Genomic DNA, 17,602 nt, shown 5'->3' on the forward strand with positions numbered 1-17,602 from the left:
CTCTCTCTGCCTACTTGTGATCTCTGTCAAATAAATAAATAAAATCTTTTTAAAAAAATAGGGATTTCAGTCATTAATTTCCAACCCTCCAAAACGTTATAGTAGCAGATTACTCAAGTGGTAAGGATGCCTGTATAATTCAGGATATATAATTTTTAACCACCTTTATATAAATCACTTTGTCTATTAAAAAAATTAAGTATACCAAATTCTTTTGGATTAAAAATGAGAGCTTCAGTTTTATTAGTTTCACCTCAAATTATGTGTGATGTTATTTTTGTTCTCATAGGTTGTAATTCAGAAGTCCAATACATATAAACCATCTGTTAAGAGAGTATGCCATAGAAGGAATAACCAACTAATGTATGAATTATTTACAGGGTGATATGATTAACAGAATTTCAAAGAATTTATGTGTTTGGTTTTTGTTAATGGACTAGTGTTTTATTTCTAACCACTGTCATGTTAAAACTTTCCCAGAATTTTTGTTCTGGTTTGCCTGGATTAGTATATAGGCAGAGCAAAAATTTCACCTTTGGGGTGCCTGGGTGGCTCAGTCAGGTAACCATCTGCCTTTGGCTTTTGGCTTAGTTCATGATCTCTAGGTCCCTGGCTCCCTGCTCTTTGGGGAGTCTGCTTTCTCCCTCTGCCTCTCTGCTTATGCTCTCTCTCACTCTCCCCCTCAAATAAATAAAATCTTAAAAAAAAAACAAAAACAAAAACCAAACCTTCAACTTTGAAGGAGGTCAGGTTCGATGCAAGGATATCTGAATGGCATTGGTTAGCCTACCAACATTCTTACTTCTATGTTAATGAAATTTAAAACTCAGTGCCAGTTCTTATCAGTGAAATGAAATTTGGTTTTCTGACCTGTGTGACAATTAAGGTTAGAAACTAATACAAAAATGTAAAAAAACCCAAACCATATATTTTCAACAAATTTATTAATTTCTTCCTGAGAGACTAAATTCAGTACAATATTTGTTTTCATAACATCCAACATGTCTTATGTCAAACTTAACCACTTTCTATGCAGTGAGTGTGGTGGGGTGATCTATTTTATTTGACTACCCTCAATGTAATTCATTTGGGTAGTTCTAAAGCATATCAGTGATCGAAATGTTTCTCCCTACAGTTACTCCTGCATTCTCAATCAGTTTCTTCCGCACATCATCTAAAGAAAATTTATGTGGTGTGATTACACTCTTTAATACCAAGATTTCTAAAACTAGGAAAAACACCAACATTTAAAACATCAGTGTTTCTAGTCAAGGATAGTTCAATTAAATTTCATCAGTACATTATATTATAGTTTAACTCATGCTAGAAATGTTAAAACCCAAGATCTTCTGAGTCACATAATACCAACATTTCATATTAATGAATAAATTACTTGGGTTTCATACAAAGATATTAAGTGATGAGAAACAGAAAAAGCCAAGCTTTCAAGAGCTCTTAAAAAAAATACAGAACAAACTAATGAACACAACTACACAAAATATACACTAACCAATTGCAAACTAAACTAAAGATTAACCTTAAAAAAATACACTTTAGAACTTCGTGATACCCTCATAAAATGCAGCAAACTAAGGGTATTAAAACAATAGTCATTATTTTAGTCACTGTGCATCAAGTCTAAAAGATCCAGATAAAGGAAATGTTTTGTTTTTGATTCAGTTTAAATACTTTAAAATTGGAAATATGTAATAATTGATAGTATAATTAAATTTTAAAGAATATACACAAATGATTTGAACAGGTTTTATATTCAGTAACTTGCATGGTTTTTACACTGGCACTTTTATCACTAATTTAGGAGAATCAGATGCATTTCCCTCCATATACTTAGGCACTAAGATTTCAAATTTATAAATATGGTAGTATTTTAAATATTAAATTTTTACATGAATATTGGGTTCATCCTTGTTTTCCTTTGTTTCCTAGGTATTATCCAGTTTTGTAAGGAAAACACTTTTATATCACAATCAAAACTTGTCTTGGTTACTAGACTGTAGCCATAATTGGGTTACAGTCACTTAGATTCATTATTTGGAATTATACTTACTAAGGCAGACCTAAATGAAACTTATCTTCTAGAACAATATCACATTTGCATTTACCTGCACTGCAGAATGGGTTTAAACAATATTTTAGCTGTTAAGAAATATTTAATTTACTTAAACTTGTTAGTTTTGGCTACTCAGAACTCCTAGAGTAGTCAACTTTCCCTTTGAGTTCACTTTAAACTATATCTGATTCATTCCAAATAGAAGATTTTTAAATAGAAGTTAGACTTCATTAAGGTATTAACTTTAAATCTGAAAGAAAATTAATGTATTGAATTTTTCAAGTTTGACAAGTTCATTAAAATTTTTTAGCATGTCTTGATACATTTACTTATCAGCTTTTTATTCTTCTTTCTGCTGGCATTTCCTTAATGTTTGTTTGCTTCACCTCTCTGGTTCATTGGATTGCTACTATTTATGTTTTCATGGACTTTGTCTTCACAGTTCACTATATCTTGTAAAGCCTTTTCCACATCTGTTTGGCCAGCTGTACTGGCTGTTTTTGGCAAGGTCATCTGCAGTGCACACCACAGGGTAGTGCGTGCTTTCCGAGTAGCCACACACATCTCTTTAATCGCTGAAGCAAGGGCAAAAACATCTGTAAAAAAAATTAAGGGTCAGTTCATATTAGATACATTTTATATATTCCTTAACTCTTAAGAAGCCCAATGTTGTGCTATTAAATGTTCAAACATTATTTTTACAAAAGAAGGATGGCTATTGACTGGACTGAAGTATTTGGCTTAGTATTTAAAATTGTTGGTACTCTATTTCTTGTAGGACAATGACTATGCTTTGGGTAGAACAGACTTTGACAAGAGTTAATTAAATGGGTAAAATTAACAAAACTGATCAAAGTAAATTATATGGGCATCATTTACTGATTTATTCTTCACCTAAGTGTAAATTTTAGAAATCCAACCTTTTAACCTCAGAATCTGATTTTAACAACGTTCAAATGATCTCACTGCCTTATCAAAAGAATATGTATTAACACTTATACCTCTGTCATCTTGGCATCTAGGAACTCCTTGCCTTTGCCGATTTGAAGCATTAACAATTTCATCCTTTCTCCGTGACTGTACAATGTGAATGGACTCCAAGTGTCGATCAAGAGCAGTAGATATATTGGCATGAAGGGGAGAACTTCGAAGACGTTCCATTTTGCCTAGTAGAGTCACAACCTGAGGGAAATATTTTAAATTTTGATAAGGCATATAATCATACTTCCCTGTCTTTTAAGTAAGAACAAATCTTCAGTGAAGCAGAATAGAGATGAGGACAATAATATTCATCTAATAAATAACTGCCTATGGTGTCCTATTTTCCCTGCTGGGGAAAACAAAGCTGTAAAGTCAATCTTTTGTACCTACTTATTTGAGTAATCTGGGAATAAGCAACAGTTAAAAAAACTGAACATTCAAACATTTCCACATTACTGACAGTAAGTGCAAATTTAAGATCTAACATTGTTTTTTGCAAATAAGAGAACAGCCTGCTCTATTAAATTCTAGAAAATTCTGAAATTACAAAGGAAATAACAGGAATAATCATTTGTTAAATCATAAAATGATCTAACATCAGGATTCTTTATATTTGAAACGATACATAAATTTTCCAAAACAAGATTATTATATAAAATTATGCATACCCATATCCTTCAGTATTTTTCAGTTTTTCAATATTTAATCCATTGTTGGATATACTTAGTGTTTGTCAAATAACTCAAACAGGGTTAAGAAAATAAAAGACAGTAATTACCTGTTATTTACCAGCTTACTCATCAAGCTAGAAAAAATGTTTGTGTCTAAGAAATGGGACTTTCCATATAGATAATATTCAAAATTATTTTTACTTTAGAATTCTTTTCTTGAGCATTAACTCTATGTTAATTGGGTTTCTTAAAGAGGAACCATTTAAGTTACTAAACCTACTTTAAAAATAATTAAGGGGGTGCAATTTCCCTTTCCCTAAATATTAATCATAGTTCTAGGATCAAACTTGCAAACGTATATATTTAAAGAGTTATGCATAAATGTGAATTTAAAACTCCTTCAAAACTCTTGGTTTTAAAATTTTATTGAACAATTAAAAAAATCCATTATTGGGTGTTTTTACAGCTTACTCTGGCTTGTTCCCGAAGTTCATCCACAATTAAGCGATCAACTCGAGATGGGTTGGAGGTTAGCCTTGGAATTGGAGTGTTGTTAGTACTGGATACTTTTTTTCCTGGGTAATTCTTGGCCAGGGCCAATTCAGTCTGTAAAAAATTATATAACTTTTACATGCTGAACTTTCTACATATGACTCAAAACTGAATAACATTTCTCCTAGGCCTAAGAAATAAATTGAAAATCACAACTTTAAAATTGTTTCCATTTCTTTCTCTCTTTTTTAAAAAAAGATTTATTTGAGACAGAGCGAGCAAGCACCGGTGGAGGAAGGGAGAGGGAGAAGCAGACTCCCCACTGAGCAGGGAGCCTGATTTTTGGGGGTGTTGGGGTTCAATGATCCCAGGAGTCTGAGATCATGGCCTGAACCGATGGCAGACACAACCAACTGAGCCACCCAGCCTCCCATTTTGGTTTTAAAAGGCAAAAAATCCAAACCACAATACCACCATATTTTTCTGCCATATTTAATGCATATAAAATACCCAAAGGCTCTGACAGTTTAATACTTAATTAAAAGAACTTCTTAAGGGTGCCTGGGTGGCTCAGTTGGTCAAAGGACTGCCTTTGGCTCAGGTCACGATCCAGGGGTCCTGGGATCAAGCCCACACTGCAAGGGAGAGGGGGGGTCTTTGCTCAGCAGGGAATCGGCTTCCCCCTCTCTCTCTGCCTGCCTCTCTTTCTACTTGTGATCTCTCTCTGTGTCAAATAAATAAATACAATCTTTAAAAACAAAAAAGTGGTTTCTACTACTCAAACACAATCCTAAGCCAGGCAGGCACCCCCCAAAATATATCTTTAACCCATTAAGGAAAAAGTCTACTTCAAAGGCAAAATAAACTTTACATAAAGAACTACTTTTTTAAGTTTCAAATTTAAGTCATTTAATTAATTCCTTATTGTCATGGACTTAATAAATACGGTACATTACAGAAGAATTCAGCTTTGAAATGAGGCGAGTACTCTTAAACTACTCAAATAAAATGAAGACAGGCAGAGGGAACATCCTAAATTACTCCTATAAGGATAGCTTTGTGTTACCTTTTTTCTCTCCTTTTCTAATGCTCTCCATTGTTCATAGCACTCTTCTAGTCGAATATGAAGTTCACTGGCTGGTCCACTACGGGTTTTAATTGGTCTTTGAAATCCAAAAGTTGGCACGAAACCAGAAAAGGAATTATCACCATACATCATATCATTAAAATAAGGGTATAAATGGCTTAAGTCATCATAAGAAAACAAATCATAAGAATCCAACAGTGGAACAACTGAATGGCCAAATGGGTGAGTGGATCTTAGGGGAAACCCATTTGAACTAAGTGGTTGAAAACTCTGATTATGCCTTAAATCTCCCATCATATAATTATTAGAAAAGCATGATGCCTGTGTGCGATTCACACGGCTATTAATATTGTTGTCTCCACTTCCCTGTCTGTGGCTATTAAAATGACCCTGTGACTCCAACAGATCTTGATATGTATTTTGAGATAAGCCATCTAAATGTTTTGGACCTTCCTCAGGATCATAATGTCCACTCTGAGGCTTAGCTTGAAAATTATGTTTGTTTACATTTTCAATGATCCCATACTGCTGAGCTGAATAGTTATCACAAAATCCATTTGGTTGCTTTATTTTTTTATCAGTAACTGATTCAAAGAGATTTTCTTCTCCAGTCTTTGTCAGTCCTTCCATGTGATTGACAGATTGAATTCTTTCTGCACCATTGTAACTGAAATCAAAACTAGAAAATGCTGAAGGGTTTTCTTGGCAATACTTCTGAAATAAACTGCTATTTGGGGTTAAATTTGTGGATGACAGTTGGGGGAAATCTGAAGAATGGTTAGAACCTTTTGAAGCTACACTTAAGTGGCTATTTAATTTCATCAAGTTACCTTGATTCCGATAAGGAATAGGAGTGTTATTTTTTGGTTGGACATTCATCCAAGTTGGTCTGTTTAAGTTGATACCTCCTGAAGATGTTGCTGAGTTTGGTAATAAATTCACAGATTTAAAATACTCAGAATTTGGGGGGTCAGGTTTTGTAAACTGTTGTTTTTCTGTGACATTAGCAAAATCATTATTAGCTGGACAAGCTGTGTGAGGTTTTAGTCCAAATTCTGATTTTAAGCCAAAATCAGCAGTGAATGCTGCTTCCTTTGCAAACTGCTTTTCTGTCAGATGTGGTGTGGTTTTTGGAAATGTGAAATTCTGCTGGTCAGGTATTGTCTCCTCCATTTTTTTCTGATTTGCTGGTTTAACCTGAAATAACTTTGTGTAGGTGTCTGCTTCTACAGTTGGTGTTTCAGGTGTGCCATTGGCTAATTTTTTACTATCTTGGACACTAAAATTCGAACACTTATTAATCTTAGCCTTATTAGGATGAACATATTCTGGGTATCTGCAATAATCTGTGTTTTCATTGTATCTGTTAAATTGAGAAAGAAACATCTCTGCCCTTTTCTGCTGTAATGGTGCTTCAAGACCTTTAGCACATATTTTCTCTCTTCCATAAGGGTAAGTATCAACTCCTGTTTCTTTCATGATGTCAGACAGACCAGTTTGTGATGTAAAACAGTTTTTGACAAATGGATAATCTTGGAATGTTGTCTTAGCTGTATCATTTGTCTGGATATTGTAACAGTTAGAATGATCACTTCGTGAGGGGTACATCCATTGTTCTTCAAGGTCTAAACCAGTAAATCCATGATAAAGTTCATCTATTTTTTGTTGTGGTGTTAGATTACTATTATGCAGGTATTGCTTTTCCACTGCTGACACAGATTCACCACTATAAAAAGCTTGCTGAGAGATGGCTGTATCTATTGGCCTTTTGGTTTCTGTTAAGAGGTCATGGTGATCTGCAAATCTGCTTGTGTTCATTGGCCAAACTGACTTTAAATTGGAGGAGCAGGTCCTAGAACAAGTAAATATATTTAATTACAACTTAGGTTTTAAATGACTTTATTGCCTTAGTGGAAAAGGTAGGACAGGTTTTCAAAACATATTACCTCACTGCCCCACTATCTATCTAATGCTTTCTAATTTTTCCTTATAAACTACTGTAACATCCAAATAATTTTCTATCACTTGAAATGTCACATGCTACATAAATATGCATTTTAATCTTAATATGTCTACATTATACTTTCCCAAGAGGCATTAACTAAGGCCTGAGGCTGGTGACTGCATGATCTTACATGAATTGTTTATCTATAGTAAGCAGAAAACAAAGTAAGTTTCTCCTTTAAGTTATTATACAATACAAAAAAGTTGACGGCAACTTTTTAAATGAAAAAGATGTACTTTGCTGAAAGTATTACTGAAATTAAAATATTTTAATTGGTTACATGTGTGCTGCACATTTCCCTACCTATGAAATAGGGTATTTGGGTAATATGGCTTCCACACCCCAAAAAACAATGTATTTAAAAATTTTTTACCATATAAATAAAGTCCATACATATTTCTACACAGCACTAATGATAGTTTCATTCTTTAGGATATATCTATAAAAGCTCTTTGGAATTTATATTCTTTAAGCCAAAATTTAGCTCATAAACTTGAGGGGAAAAGCTCTGAATTATGCAAGAATAATTTTCCAAATGAAAGTTCTTAAGATCAAATTAAACTTTAGTATGAAACTTCCAATTGTATGGCAAATACCTCAGAAAAATCAAGGCTGCTAGATACAAATCTGTGAATTAAGATGTCTATCATCAGATGATCCTTTATTAAATAAGAATAAAAGCTAATAATAAATACAGTAATCTAGTATATGTGAATTTAAAAGTTTACTATATACCATACGGCTTATATAATATACTAACCCCTCAGCAAAATATGGCTGTGACTTATCTTGTTCTTCCAAAATATTAGACACAAGTCCATATAAGTCTGTTTCACTGCCATAGTCATTTCTTTCTGTTTGAATCCTAAAAATAAATGAATATCACATGTAAATTCTTTTCCTCATACTGAAATACAATATATTGATTTCTATTTCCAGACTTATTATATCATTATTTTCCTATAAAATATTTGGATTGGATTTATACCATCATTTCAAATAAAGAGGGAATGGGAACTCAAGAATATTTTCCACTTCAGCATAGTGCCTATACTACATAAGTGTTTCTCCTTCATTTCAAATCCTACGTCTAATTCACGATGTATGCTTAACTCCTATTTCTCCAAAACACATGCTATTCATTTTAGGTTCCAAGAACTAAATCTCTGACCTATGATGTTTTAGACAGGCTTGGCTCCATGGCTCCTTCTAAAAGCATATCTGGTCCCATTATACATTATTCCATCAACACTTGCTCAGTTTCTTCATTTGTGATTTGAAAACCATACAAATCTGCTGCTCTATTTTTGTGACTCTTTAGACCAAATGTTGGATTTAAAAAGTGAAATGTGATATGGTCATCCTAGATACCACACCTATTGCAGTTGTCTCTTAAATGTAACAGATTTGTGGGCTATCCCAAATCCTTACTAAAGTAACTGGAACTCTATGTACCTGAAATTGTACCTTGTGACTAACACTAAATAATACAAAATGTAAAAACCACAAGGAGATCAAAATTAGTCCTTTTTACCTCCTATGTATTTAAAGTAATTTGTTCCTAGAAGTAGTATGTTGCTTTAGGTTGTAACTTCTTGTTTTCTCACATTTTATTTCTAACACTTCATAATGTTAGGTATTTAAGAAATAAAAATACCTTATATTTGGATAACACTCAAACATTTCACTGATCTTCATAACACAGGATGGGCAAGAATTAGTAATCATTAAGCTACTGAAGAATGAGGATTTGAGATTTTAAGAAACTTGTATTTTGTGGCACCTGGGTGGCTCAGTTGGTTAAGCCGCTGCCTTCGGCTCAGGTCATGATCCCAGGTTCCTGGGATCCAGTCCCGCATCAGGCTCTCTCTGCTCAGCAGGGAGCCTGCTTCCCCCCCTTTCTCTGTCTGCCTCTCTGCCTACTTGTGATCTCTCTCGCTGTCAAATAAATAAAATCTTAAAAAAAACCCTTGTATTTTGCAAGTGTATTTGATTTGCCAAACTGTATACTTGCTGAACAAGTGGTATGCCTACAAGTCTAATGCTTTCTCCTCTATGTTGTATTATTTCAAAAAGATTCAATGTGAAGTTTTTTGTATATTAATATATTAGTATCTATCTAAAAAATTCAATGTAATATATACTAAACTATTAATAGTTATTATTGGGAAGTGTTAAAGATTAAGGTGAACAACTGCCTTCTTTCGTGTATTTCTGTAAAGTCTGAATTTTTTCAATGAACACAGAGCAACTTAAAAATATTTTTATAGAATTATATATGTCTTTCTAATAAAATCACTATTTTATAGAACTTACTAAAACTTTAAAATTTTTAACATTTAAAAAAGAATTTTATTTTATTTTTTTTTTAAAGATTTTATTTATTTATTTGACAGAGAGAGATCACAAGTAGGCAGAAAGGCAGGCAGAGAGAGAGAGAGAGAGAGGAGGAAGCAGGCTTCCTGCTGAGCAAAGAGCCCGACGCGGGACCCGATCCCAGGACCCTGAGATCATGACCTGAGCCGAAGGCAGCGGCTTAACCCACTGAGCCACCCAGGCGCCCCTAAAAAAGAATTTTAAAGTAATCTCTAGGAGTACCTGGGTGATGCAGTGGGTTAGGAGACCAACTCTTGGTTTCACCTCAGGTGGTGAGATCAAGCCCCATGATGGGGCTTAGAGCACAGAGCCTGTTTAAGATTCTCTCCTTCGGGGCGCCTGGGTGGCTCAGTGGTTTGGGCTGCTGCCTTCTGCTCAGGTCATGATCTCAGGGTCCTGGGATCGAGCCCCGCATCGGGCTCCCTGCTCCGCAGGAAGCCTGCTTCCCTCTCTCTCTCTGCCTGCCTCTCTGCCTACTTGTGATCTGTCTGTCAAATAAATAAATAAAATCTTAAAAAAAAAATTCTCTCCCTCTCCCTCTGCCCCTCCCACTTATGCTCTCTCTCTAAAATAAATAAATAAATCTTTTAAAAAAAAGTAATTTCTACATCCAACATGAGGCCTGAACTCACAACCCTGAGATCAAGAGTCACATGCTCTACTGATTGAGCCACTTAAAATTTTATTAATTAAAGAATATTAAAAATTGGGGAGCCTGGCTGGCTCAGTCAGTGAAGCATGTGGCTCTTGATCTCAGGGTCCTGAGTTCAAGCCCTATGGCGGGCATAAAATTTACTTAAAAAAAAAAAAAAAAAAAGAATAAACATGTAAGATTTTTAAAATAATTATTTTCCAATTAAACTAAAGATGTATGAACTTTGGGATGTCTGGGTGGCTCAGCTGGTTAAGCAGCTGCCTTTGGCTCAGGTCATGATCCCAGCATCCTGGGATGGAGTCCCACATTGGGCTCCTTGCTTGGCAGGGAGCCTGCTTCTCCCTCTGCCTCTGCCTGCCACTCTGTCTGCCTGTGCTCGCTCTTGCTTTTCTCTCTATGACAAATGAATAAATAAAATCTTTAAAAAAAAAAAAAGATGTATAAATTTCTATCAACTGCTCTCTTATACATAATTAAAGTAACAGTAGATGGCACTCCCTCTTTTTCAACAGGCTCCCAAAATATCCTACACTTTTTTAAACTTCACTATACTTGTGCCCAGGAAGTCACTGTCATCATAGTCATCATTATCCTCATTGTAAGATCTCTAAAGGTAGGAATAATATTTGCCATGTTAATTCTAGTATTCCCAGTATGAGAGATCTGGCATAGAGTAGGCCTTTATTATTAATGGAATTGAAAAATAACTAAAAGTATCTTATATTTGATAAAATCCTGTTTGTTGTATATTTGTGAAGGAAATAATTACTAAAAATTTAGAACTGGATGAAAAAAGTAGATAAAAAATTATAACTCATTTATATAAGTTATCCTTAGAAAGAGGAATTTAATATGTATGCACTAAGGATTGCCTCTAATAAATAAAAAAAGTAATGAGCTAAAAATTATACACAAAATCTGCTCAGTTCAGGACTTCTAAAAGTTTTTTTTTTTTAAGATTTTATTTATTTTATTTGAGAGAGATCACAAGTAGGCAGAGAGGCAGGCAGAGAGAGAGGGAAGAGGAAGCAGGCTCCCTGCTAAGCAGAGAGCCCGATGCGGGGCTCGATCCCAGGACCCTGGGATCATGACCTGAGCTGAAGGCAGAGGCTTTAACCCACTGAGCCACCCAGGCGCCCCAGGATTTCTAAAAGTTTAATAAACACAGAATTATAATGCCATGACATTAAAATCCTGATATAGGGAAAAAAGAGCTAATACAACTGGGTTCCCATGTAATCAAACTTAAAAAGAACTTCATTTAGCCTGAAAAATCTGATTTATTAATTTACCTGTTCTTTACATTGATCTGAGAATTAGAAGGCTGTTTAATATCATCTCCATAAGTAGACCATGGTGCATAGAAAAGTGAAGAATCTACAGAATTTGAATATTCTGTTGATGAAGAAAGTGGAGTATAGGTCTGCCTTAGGTCAACACTGTCTTCACTCTGAAATTTTAAAGACATATTTGCATATCAGACACATCAAAATTACATTTATTATAAAATATTAGTGAAATAATAAGAAATTAGAGGTAACAGCCCATGTGTAAGTGCTGGAAGACTTAAAATCTAGATTTACCAGTTAAGTTTGTTTTCTACTAGGGGTTGGCGACTTTTTTCTGTAAGGGACAAATAATAAATATTTTAGGTTTTTCTAGATGTTAAGGTCTCTGTTGAAACTCCTTAGCTCTGCTTTTCTAGCACCAGAGCAAACAAAAGACAATATGTAAAGGGCATAGCTATGTTCCAATAAGATTTTGTTTATACAATGAGGCACTGGGCAGATCTGATCTGTACTTGTTGCTTATCCCTGGTATGAAACACCTACAATTACCACACTTTTAACTTTTCTGAACAGATGAGAATTGTGTGGACACCAGAAGTGTTATTTTCAAGTAATCATTTACAAAATTTGGTCTTAATGCCCCCAATCTGTGAAAAAAGTGAATGTTTTTTCATATTTATATAGAATATTTCATAGACTTTTTGAAGAAATTTCATATAACATTATATTCATTCAACCTTGTGACTTAAGTACTCTACTTTAAAAAGAGGGAAACTGAGGCTACAGATTACTGAGCTGATAGATGGTAAAACTACACCCAAACTCAAGGCCTTACTCCTACTGTAGGACCTTTTAAATAGTATCTTCAATTTTCAGCCTACTTTCTATTTCCAAGAGATATTATAAAAATGACATGACACATAAAATTTTATGATCTCTTTAGAAATTTAATAGCTATTACTACAATTAGAAGAAAAATACAAACTCATTTTTCTCTTTTTGTGGATACTTCTAGAATGAACTTTGAGTAAATAAGGTAAAAAAAATTTGAATTTTAAGATTTTATTGATTTAAAGTACTGCCTTAAGGGGCAACTGGGTGGCTCAGTTGGTTTAGCCATCTGCCTTCAGCTCAGGTTATGATCCCAGGGTCCTGGGATTGAGCCCCACATCAGGCTCCTTGCTCAACAGGCAGCATTCTTCTCCCCCTCCTTTTGTCTGGTGCTCTGCCTGCTTGTGCTCTCTCCCTCTCTCTCTCTGTCAAATAAATAAATGGAATCTTTAAAAAAATAAAATGCTGCCTCTTTCCAAAAGGGATTGATGTTCCAGGAAAATAATTTTAGATACTTAATATAGTAGAATGAATTTAACAAATAATGAAGACTAAACTTAGATGTATTTTATTCTAGAAAATGTTTCTTTAAGGAAGACTGAAAGTATAAATTCACAAAATTTTTTAAATTAACATATATTAAAATACATAAAATATTTAAAAATAAAATTAACATATAATGTATTATTTGTTTCAAGGGTATAGGTCTGTGATTCATTAGTCTTACATAATGGAGAGCACTCACTATAGCATATATCGTCCCAATGTCCATCACCCAGCCACCCCATCCTTCCGTTCCCCTCCCCTCTAGCAACCCTCAGTTTGTTTCCTGAGATTAAGAGTCTCTTATGGTTTGTTTCCCTTAGTTTCACAAATTTTAATTCTCCAAATGAAACCTGAGATGTAATAACTATAAATATCCAGACACAGTAGAAATGGTATTTTCTTATAAATTGATAAAATATAATCCTGACTGAAAATATTTTCTAATTGTTTTTATACTCTTAATCAAAATTTATATAAAGAGAGAAGACATACTTAGATCAAAGTATTCTTAAATTTTTGTTCATTATAGACATTATTGAAATTCAACTCTTTAAATATATAAGAGTTTATACTATAGCAAAAAAATATGAAAATCTCTTCCAATCACTCAACTTTAAGAATCTCAAATATCGGGCGCCTGGGTGGCTCAGTGGTTTAAGCCTCTGCCTTCAACTCAGGTCATGATCTCAGGGTCCTGGGATCGAGCCCCACATCGGGCTCTCTGCTCAGCGGGGAGCCTGCTTCCCCCTCTCTCTCTGCCTGCCTCTCTGCCTACTTGTGATCTCTCTCTATCAAATAAAAAAAAAAAAAGAATCTCAAATATCTGACAACCATTTGTTTAAATTCTGGTTATGACTGCTATTTGAAAACTACACATTATAATGTTTATATATATCATGCTGCCTCTTCTGAAGCTGTGGAAACCGAGGTACCAAAGTAATTTTACTAAGTGTGTCACTAAAAAAGTACTTTTACAGAATTTCTTAGTTAGCAATAACTTTTACAAAGGCTTTTATCTTTAGAAACTTTCAGAATTTTATTCCTTTAGTTCTGAATCTTTTTTAAAGATTATATTTTTCTGTCAGAGAGAGCACAAGCAGGGAAGTGGCAGGCAGAGGAGGCAGAGAGAGAAGCAGACTCCTCACTGAGCAAGGAGTGTGATGCAGGACTCCATCCCAGGATGCTGGGATCATGACCTGAGCAGAAGGCACCCGCTTAACAGACTGAGCCACCCAAGGTATCCCAGTTCTCAAGTCTTTATCATAGGCCCACCTAAACTCTCTTTTGGGTATGAAATATCCAAAGTGATAGAAATAATTGTTCATCTTTCTGAGACAGGGATTTAAAAGTAGTATTTTTCAGATTATGCAATATCAAACAAGATATACGGTATTTGAAACCATTCTTTCAAGTTTGTTTTACATATTAAATAAGATTTGAGGATTAGAAAAATTAACTCCTTTATAAGATTGATTTCAGTTAGGTATTCTAGGATAAAAGAAACAGCTAAAGTAACATGGTGGATTTGACCATAATTATACTTTAAATATCGAGATCCTTTTCAGTTAAAACATTTATGGGAATTAAATATGCAAATGCTTGGGGTTGCCATATTAATCAGACTAAATAACTGCAAAATGTATCACTTATATCCTGCTATACTTAACTGATTGAAATTAAGTCTAAGTAAATTTTAGGAGCTGTATAAACGTTATAGAGAACAGTGGAATGCTGGTCTTAGCAGTGAAAAGACCTGTGTTCCACTTGGGAACACGAAAGGAGCTCTCTCAGCCTCAGTTTCCCAGTCTGTACAGTGGATGTAATACTATACAAAGTTGTAATGTGGATTAAAGAAAATTATTTATTTTGGGATATTGTTATAATTCAAAGTATAACAATATCAGTACTGATGTCCTGGTTAAATAATTTCAAATGATTTACACTGCCCTAAGCCTAATTTAGTATGATTAATAAAACTGAGTGTTTTAGGTGAGGTGAAAGGCACCATGTAATCTAAGACACTGCTAAAGCCAGAAAATGAATGAGTGCAGGAAAATTTCGCCTTCAGATGATCAAAATTATGTTTGTACTGACTTGTAATAAATGCTTGAATGAAAAACTATTTTACGGTCTTACTAATAGGGATTTTCTTATATTTCTGGCCTCACGTTACACTGAGGACAAAATGATAACAAGAATCAATGAAAAATCTTCCTTAACTTGTTTTCAAAGCAAAATATGTATTGTGCAGACTCTACTGAAAATGTTACTGGCCGAAAAAAAGAAAGGGAAGAAAGAAAGAAAATGTTACTGGCTTTCTGGTCCCTTACACTTGGAGCAATGTAAAACCTAAGTGAATGGGCTGGGGTAAACGACTTTGATTTCGAAAAAAAAAAAAATCCTCTTAACAAAGGATGGACCTGCGATTTGTAGCAATCATAGAAGGAAGTGGAGCCAGTCAGCATCACGCTGTTGAACACGTCCGTTAGTCTACTGCTGGGGTCGGCACCGAGGTTCCAGCAGCGATTCGCACCTCCACGGAACGCTACCTTGGGCTGCACAAGACAGGGGTAGGAAGCGGGAGAGGCGTCACGCAGCGCAAAGCCGGGGCTGGAACGGACGGACGGCTGTTACACCGCCACTGTTTGCCCCGCTCAACTCGGAATCCACTCCGACGCCACCGATCCCGGGGCCCGCGCTTCTGTCCCCAGGATTCCCTGTCTGCCTCCCCGCCAGCGGCGGGCCGACCTCAGGAGGCGGCCCTCGACGGCCCTGACAGACCCGCGCCGGCGGCCACTCTGACCGGCCTCAGCGCCGTGGCCACCCGACGTGGATGCGGCAGCGGCTGCTCTGGCGTTGCGGCCACTGCAGTCCGTCCCGTCCGTCCAGTCAGCCCGCGCTGCGCCCCCCAGGCCGGGGCCGCCGGTCGCCGCGCACCCCCCCCCGCCCGTCCCCGCCCAGCGGCCCGGGTGCCCCGTCGGGGGCTCTCCCCGGCGACCTGCCCTCTCCAGCCCGGCCGCGGCCTCCTCAGAGAACCGCGTCAGGGGACGCGCCCGCTCTTCTGTGGCTCCTCACCGTCGCCATCCTCCAAGCCTGGCCGCCTCCCGGACGCTGACCACCCCCACCGGTTACCTCAAGTCCCTCCCTCGGGCCTGGGGGGTTGAGGGGGCGGGCAGGTGTCTCCACCTCTCACCTCCATGGGGCCCCCCAGCTCCTCCTGGACTAGGTACAGCTCCTGGGGTACGGGGGTGAGGGGGGGCGTCGAGGCCCGGCTCCCTCAGCCCGCACCCCGCCGCTGCTGCCGCCGCCGCCGCCCCGGGCGCTGCCTGGAGCCGGTCTGTGGGTGGGGGGGCCGGAGCGGGGAGGGAGGGGTGGGGGGGAGAGGCCGTTACATTGCCTACCCCCCGGCTCGCGACCCGGCACGCGACCCCGCACCGGCCTGCCCCGCCCCACCCTACTCCCTCCTGTGAGGCCCGCCCCCCGCTTCGCACCTCCTCATTGGCCCGCTGCCCACCCAATGGGCAACCGCCTCCAGGGCCTGTTACCCCCACCCACCCACCCACCCAGAGAGAAAGCCAAGAGGGGGCCGTTAGCTGACTTCGTTCTTCCGCAGCTTCAGAGTCTTTCCCGCTCAAAGTAAACCTGTTCGAGATTGGCCCTGACTGGCAAACAGCAGTCCGATGATTGGCTAGTGGGGCAGGAAAGGGGCGGGCGTAGAAGGTGAGGAAGGAGCGCGGGCCTACCGGATAGGAGAAGTGATGTAGGTGGTAGGAAGATATGAGAATTCGCTCAGCAACTGGTTGATAATCCTTCACCTATCGCTGTGCACTTTACGTATTTCATTTTTGTCCTTTAGTCCCTCCCCTAATTCCCAGAATCCTTTGGAGCGGCCAAGAGAATAGTAGGCGTGCTCATTTTCTGAAGGTGAGGAACCCCACTAAGGAGTTGGGTGTTGTTGGGACAACCCCCTTTCCGAGAGAGAGCCGCGCTCTGTTCTAGGCCCGAGGCCACAACGAGGGTGAAGGCGTTTTGGTGTTAATGTAACTCTTGAACAGAGTTCACGCCAACTTGCACCACAGACGCCATTTACATGGGCAGTCCCATTTGGAGATATGATAGAGAAACGCTAAGTGTTGTGGGCGTTGAAATATTGAAGATGAGAATCATAAACCCTGCAAAAGCCTATAAGGTGTTTGTTTAAAATCAAAACTTGAGAAGCGCTCAATGAAGTGGAAGATTTTTTATTTTATTTATTAGAGAGAGAGCAAGCGCACAAGCAGGCAGAGGCGGAGAGAGGAGCCGGATGTGGAACTCGATCCCAAGCCTCTGAAATCATGACCTGAGCCACCCAGGCATCCTGGAAGATGTTTTAATTCAAAAGCAAATGGAGGGGCGCCTGGGTAGCTCAGTGGGTTAAAGCCTCTGCCTTCGGCTCAGGTCATGATGCCAGTTCCTGGGATCGAGCCCCGCATCGGGCTCTCTGCTCTGTAGGGAGCCTGCTTTCTCTCTCTGCCTGCCTCTCTGCCTACTTGTGATCTCTGTCTGTCAAATAAATAAATAAAATCTTAAAAAAAAAAAAAAAAAGCTAATGGAGATAA

General features: G+C 37.6%; 1 protein-coding gene across 1 annotated transcript; it reads right to left on the bottom strand.

The window, feature by feature from the left end:
• Positions 1 to 51: 51 nt before the first annotated feature.
• Positions 52 to 16,481, bottom strand: MEIOC (meiosis specific with coiled-coil domain). Its single transcript, XM_059380122.1, is given in 9 exon segments — positions 52 to 2,667; positions 3,073 to 3,253; positions 4,195 to 4,329; positions 5,282 to 7,154; positions 8,068 to 8,172; positions 11,631 to 11,788; positions 15,425 to 15,559; positions 16,137 to 16,166; positions 16,168 to 16,481. Coding segments are annotated over 9 exon segments (2,883 nt in total). The 5' UTR covers positions 16,204 to 16,481; the 3' UTR covers positions 52 to 2,437.
• Between the last annotated feature and the right edge of the window lie 1,121 nt (positions 16,482 to 17,602).

Source organism: Mustela nigripes, chromosome 16, assembly GCF_022355385.1.
Source record: "Mustela nigripes isolate SB6536 chromosome 16, MUSNIG.SB6536, whole genome shotgun sequence".
NCBI lineage: Eukaryota > Metazoa > Chordata > Mammalia > Carnivora > Mustelidae > Mustela > Mustela nigripes.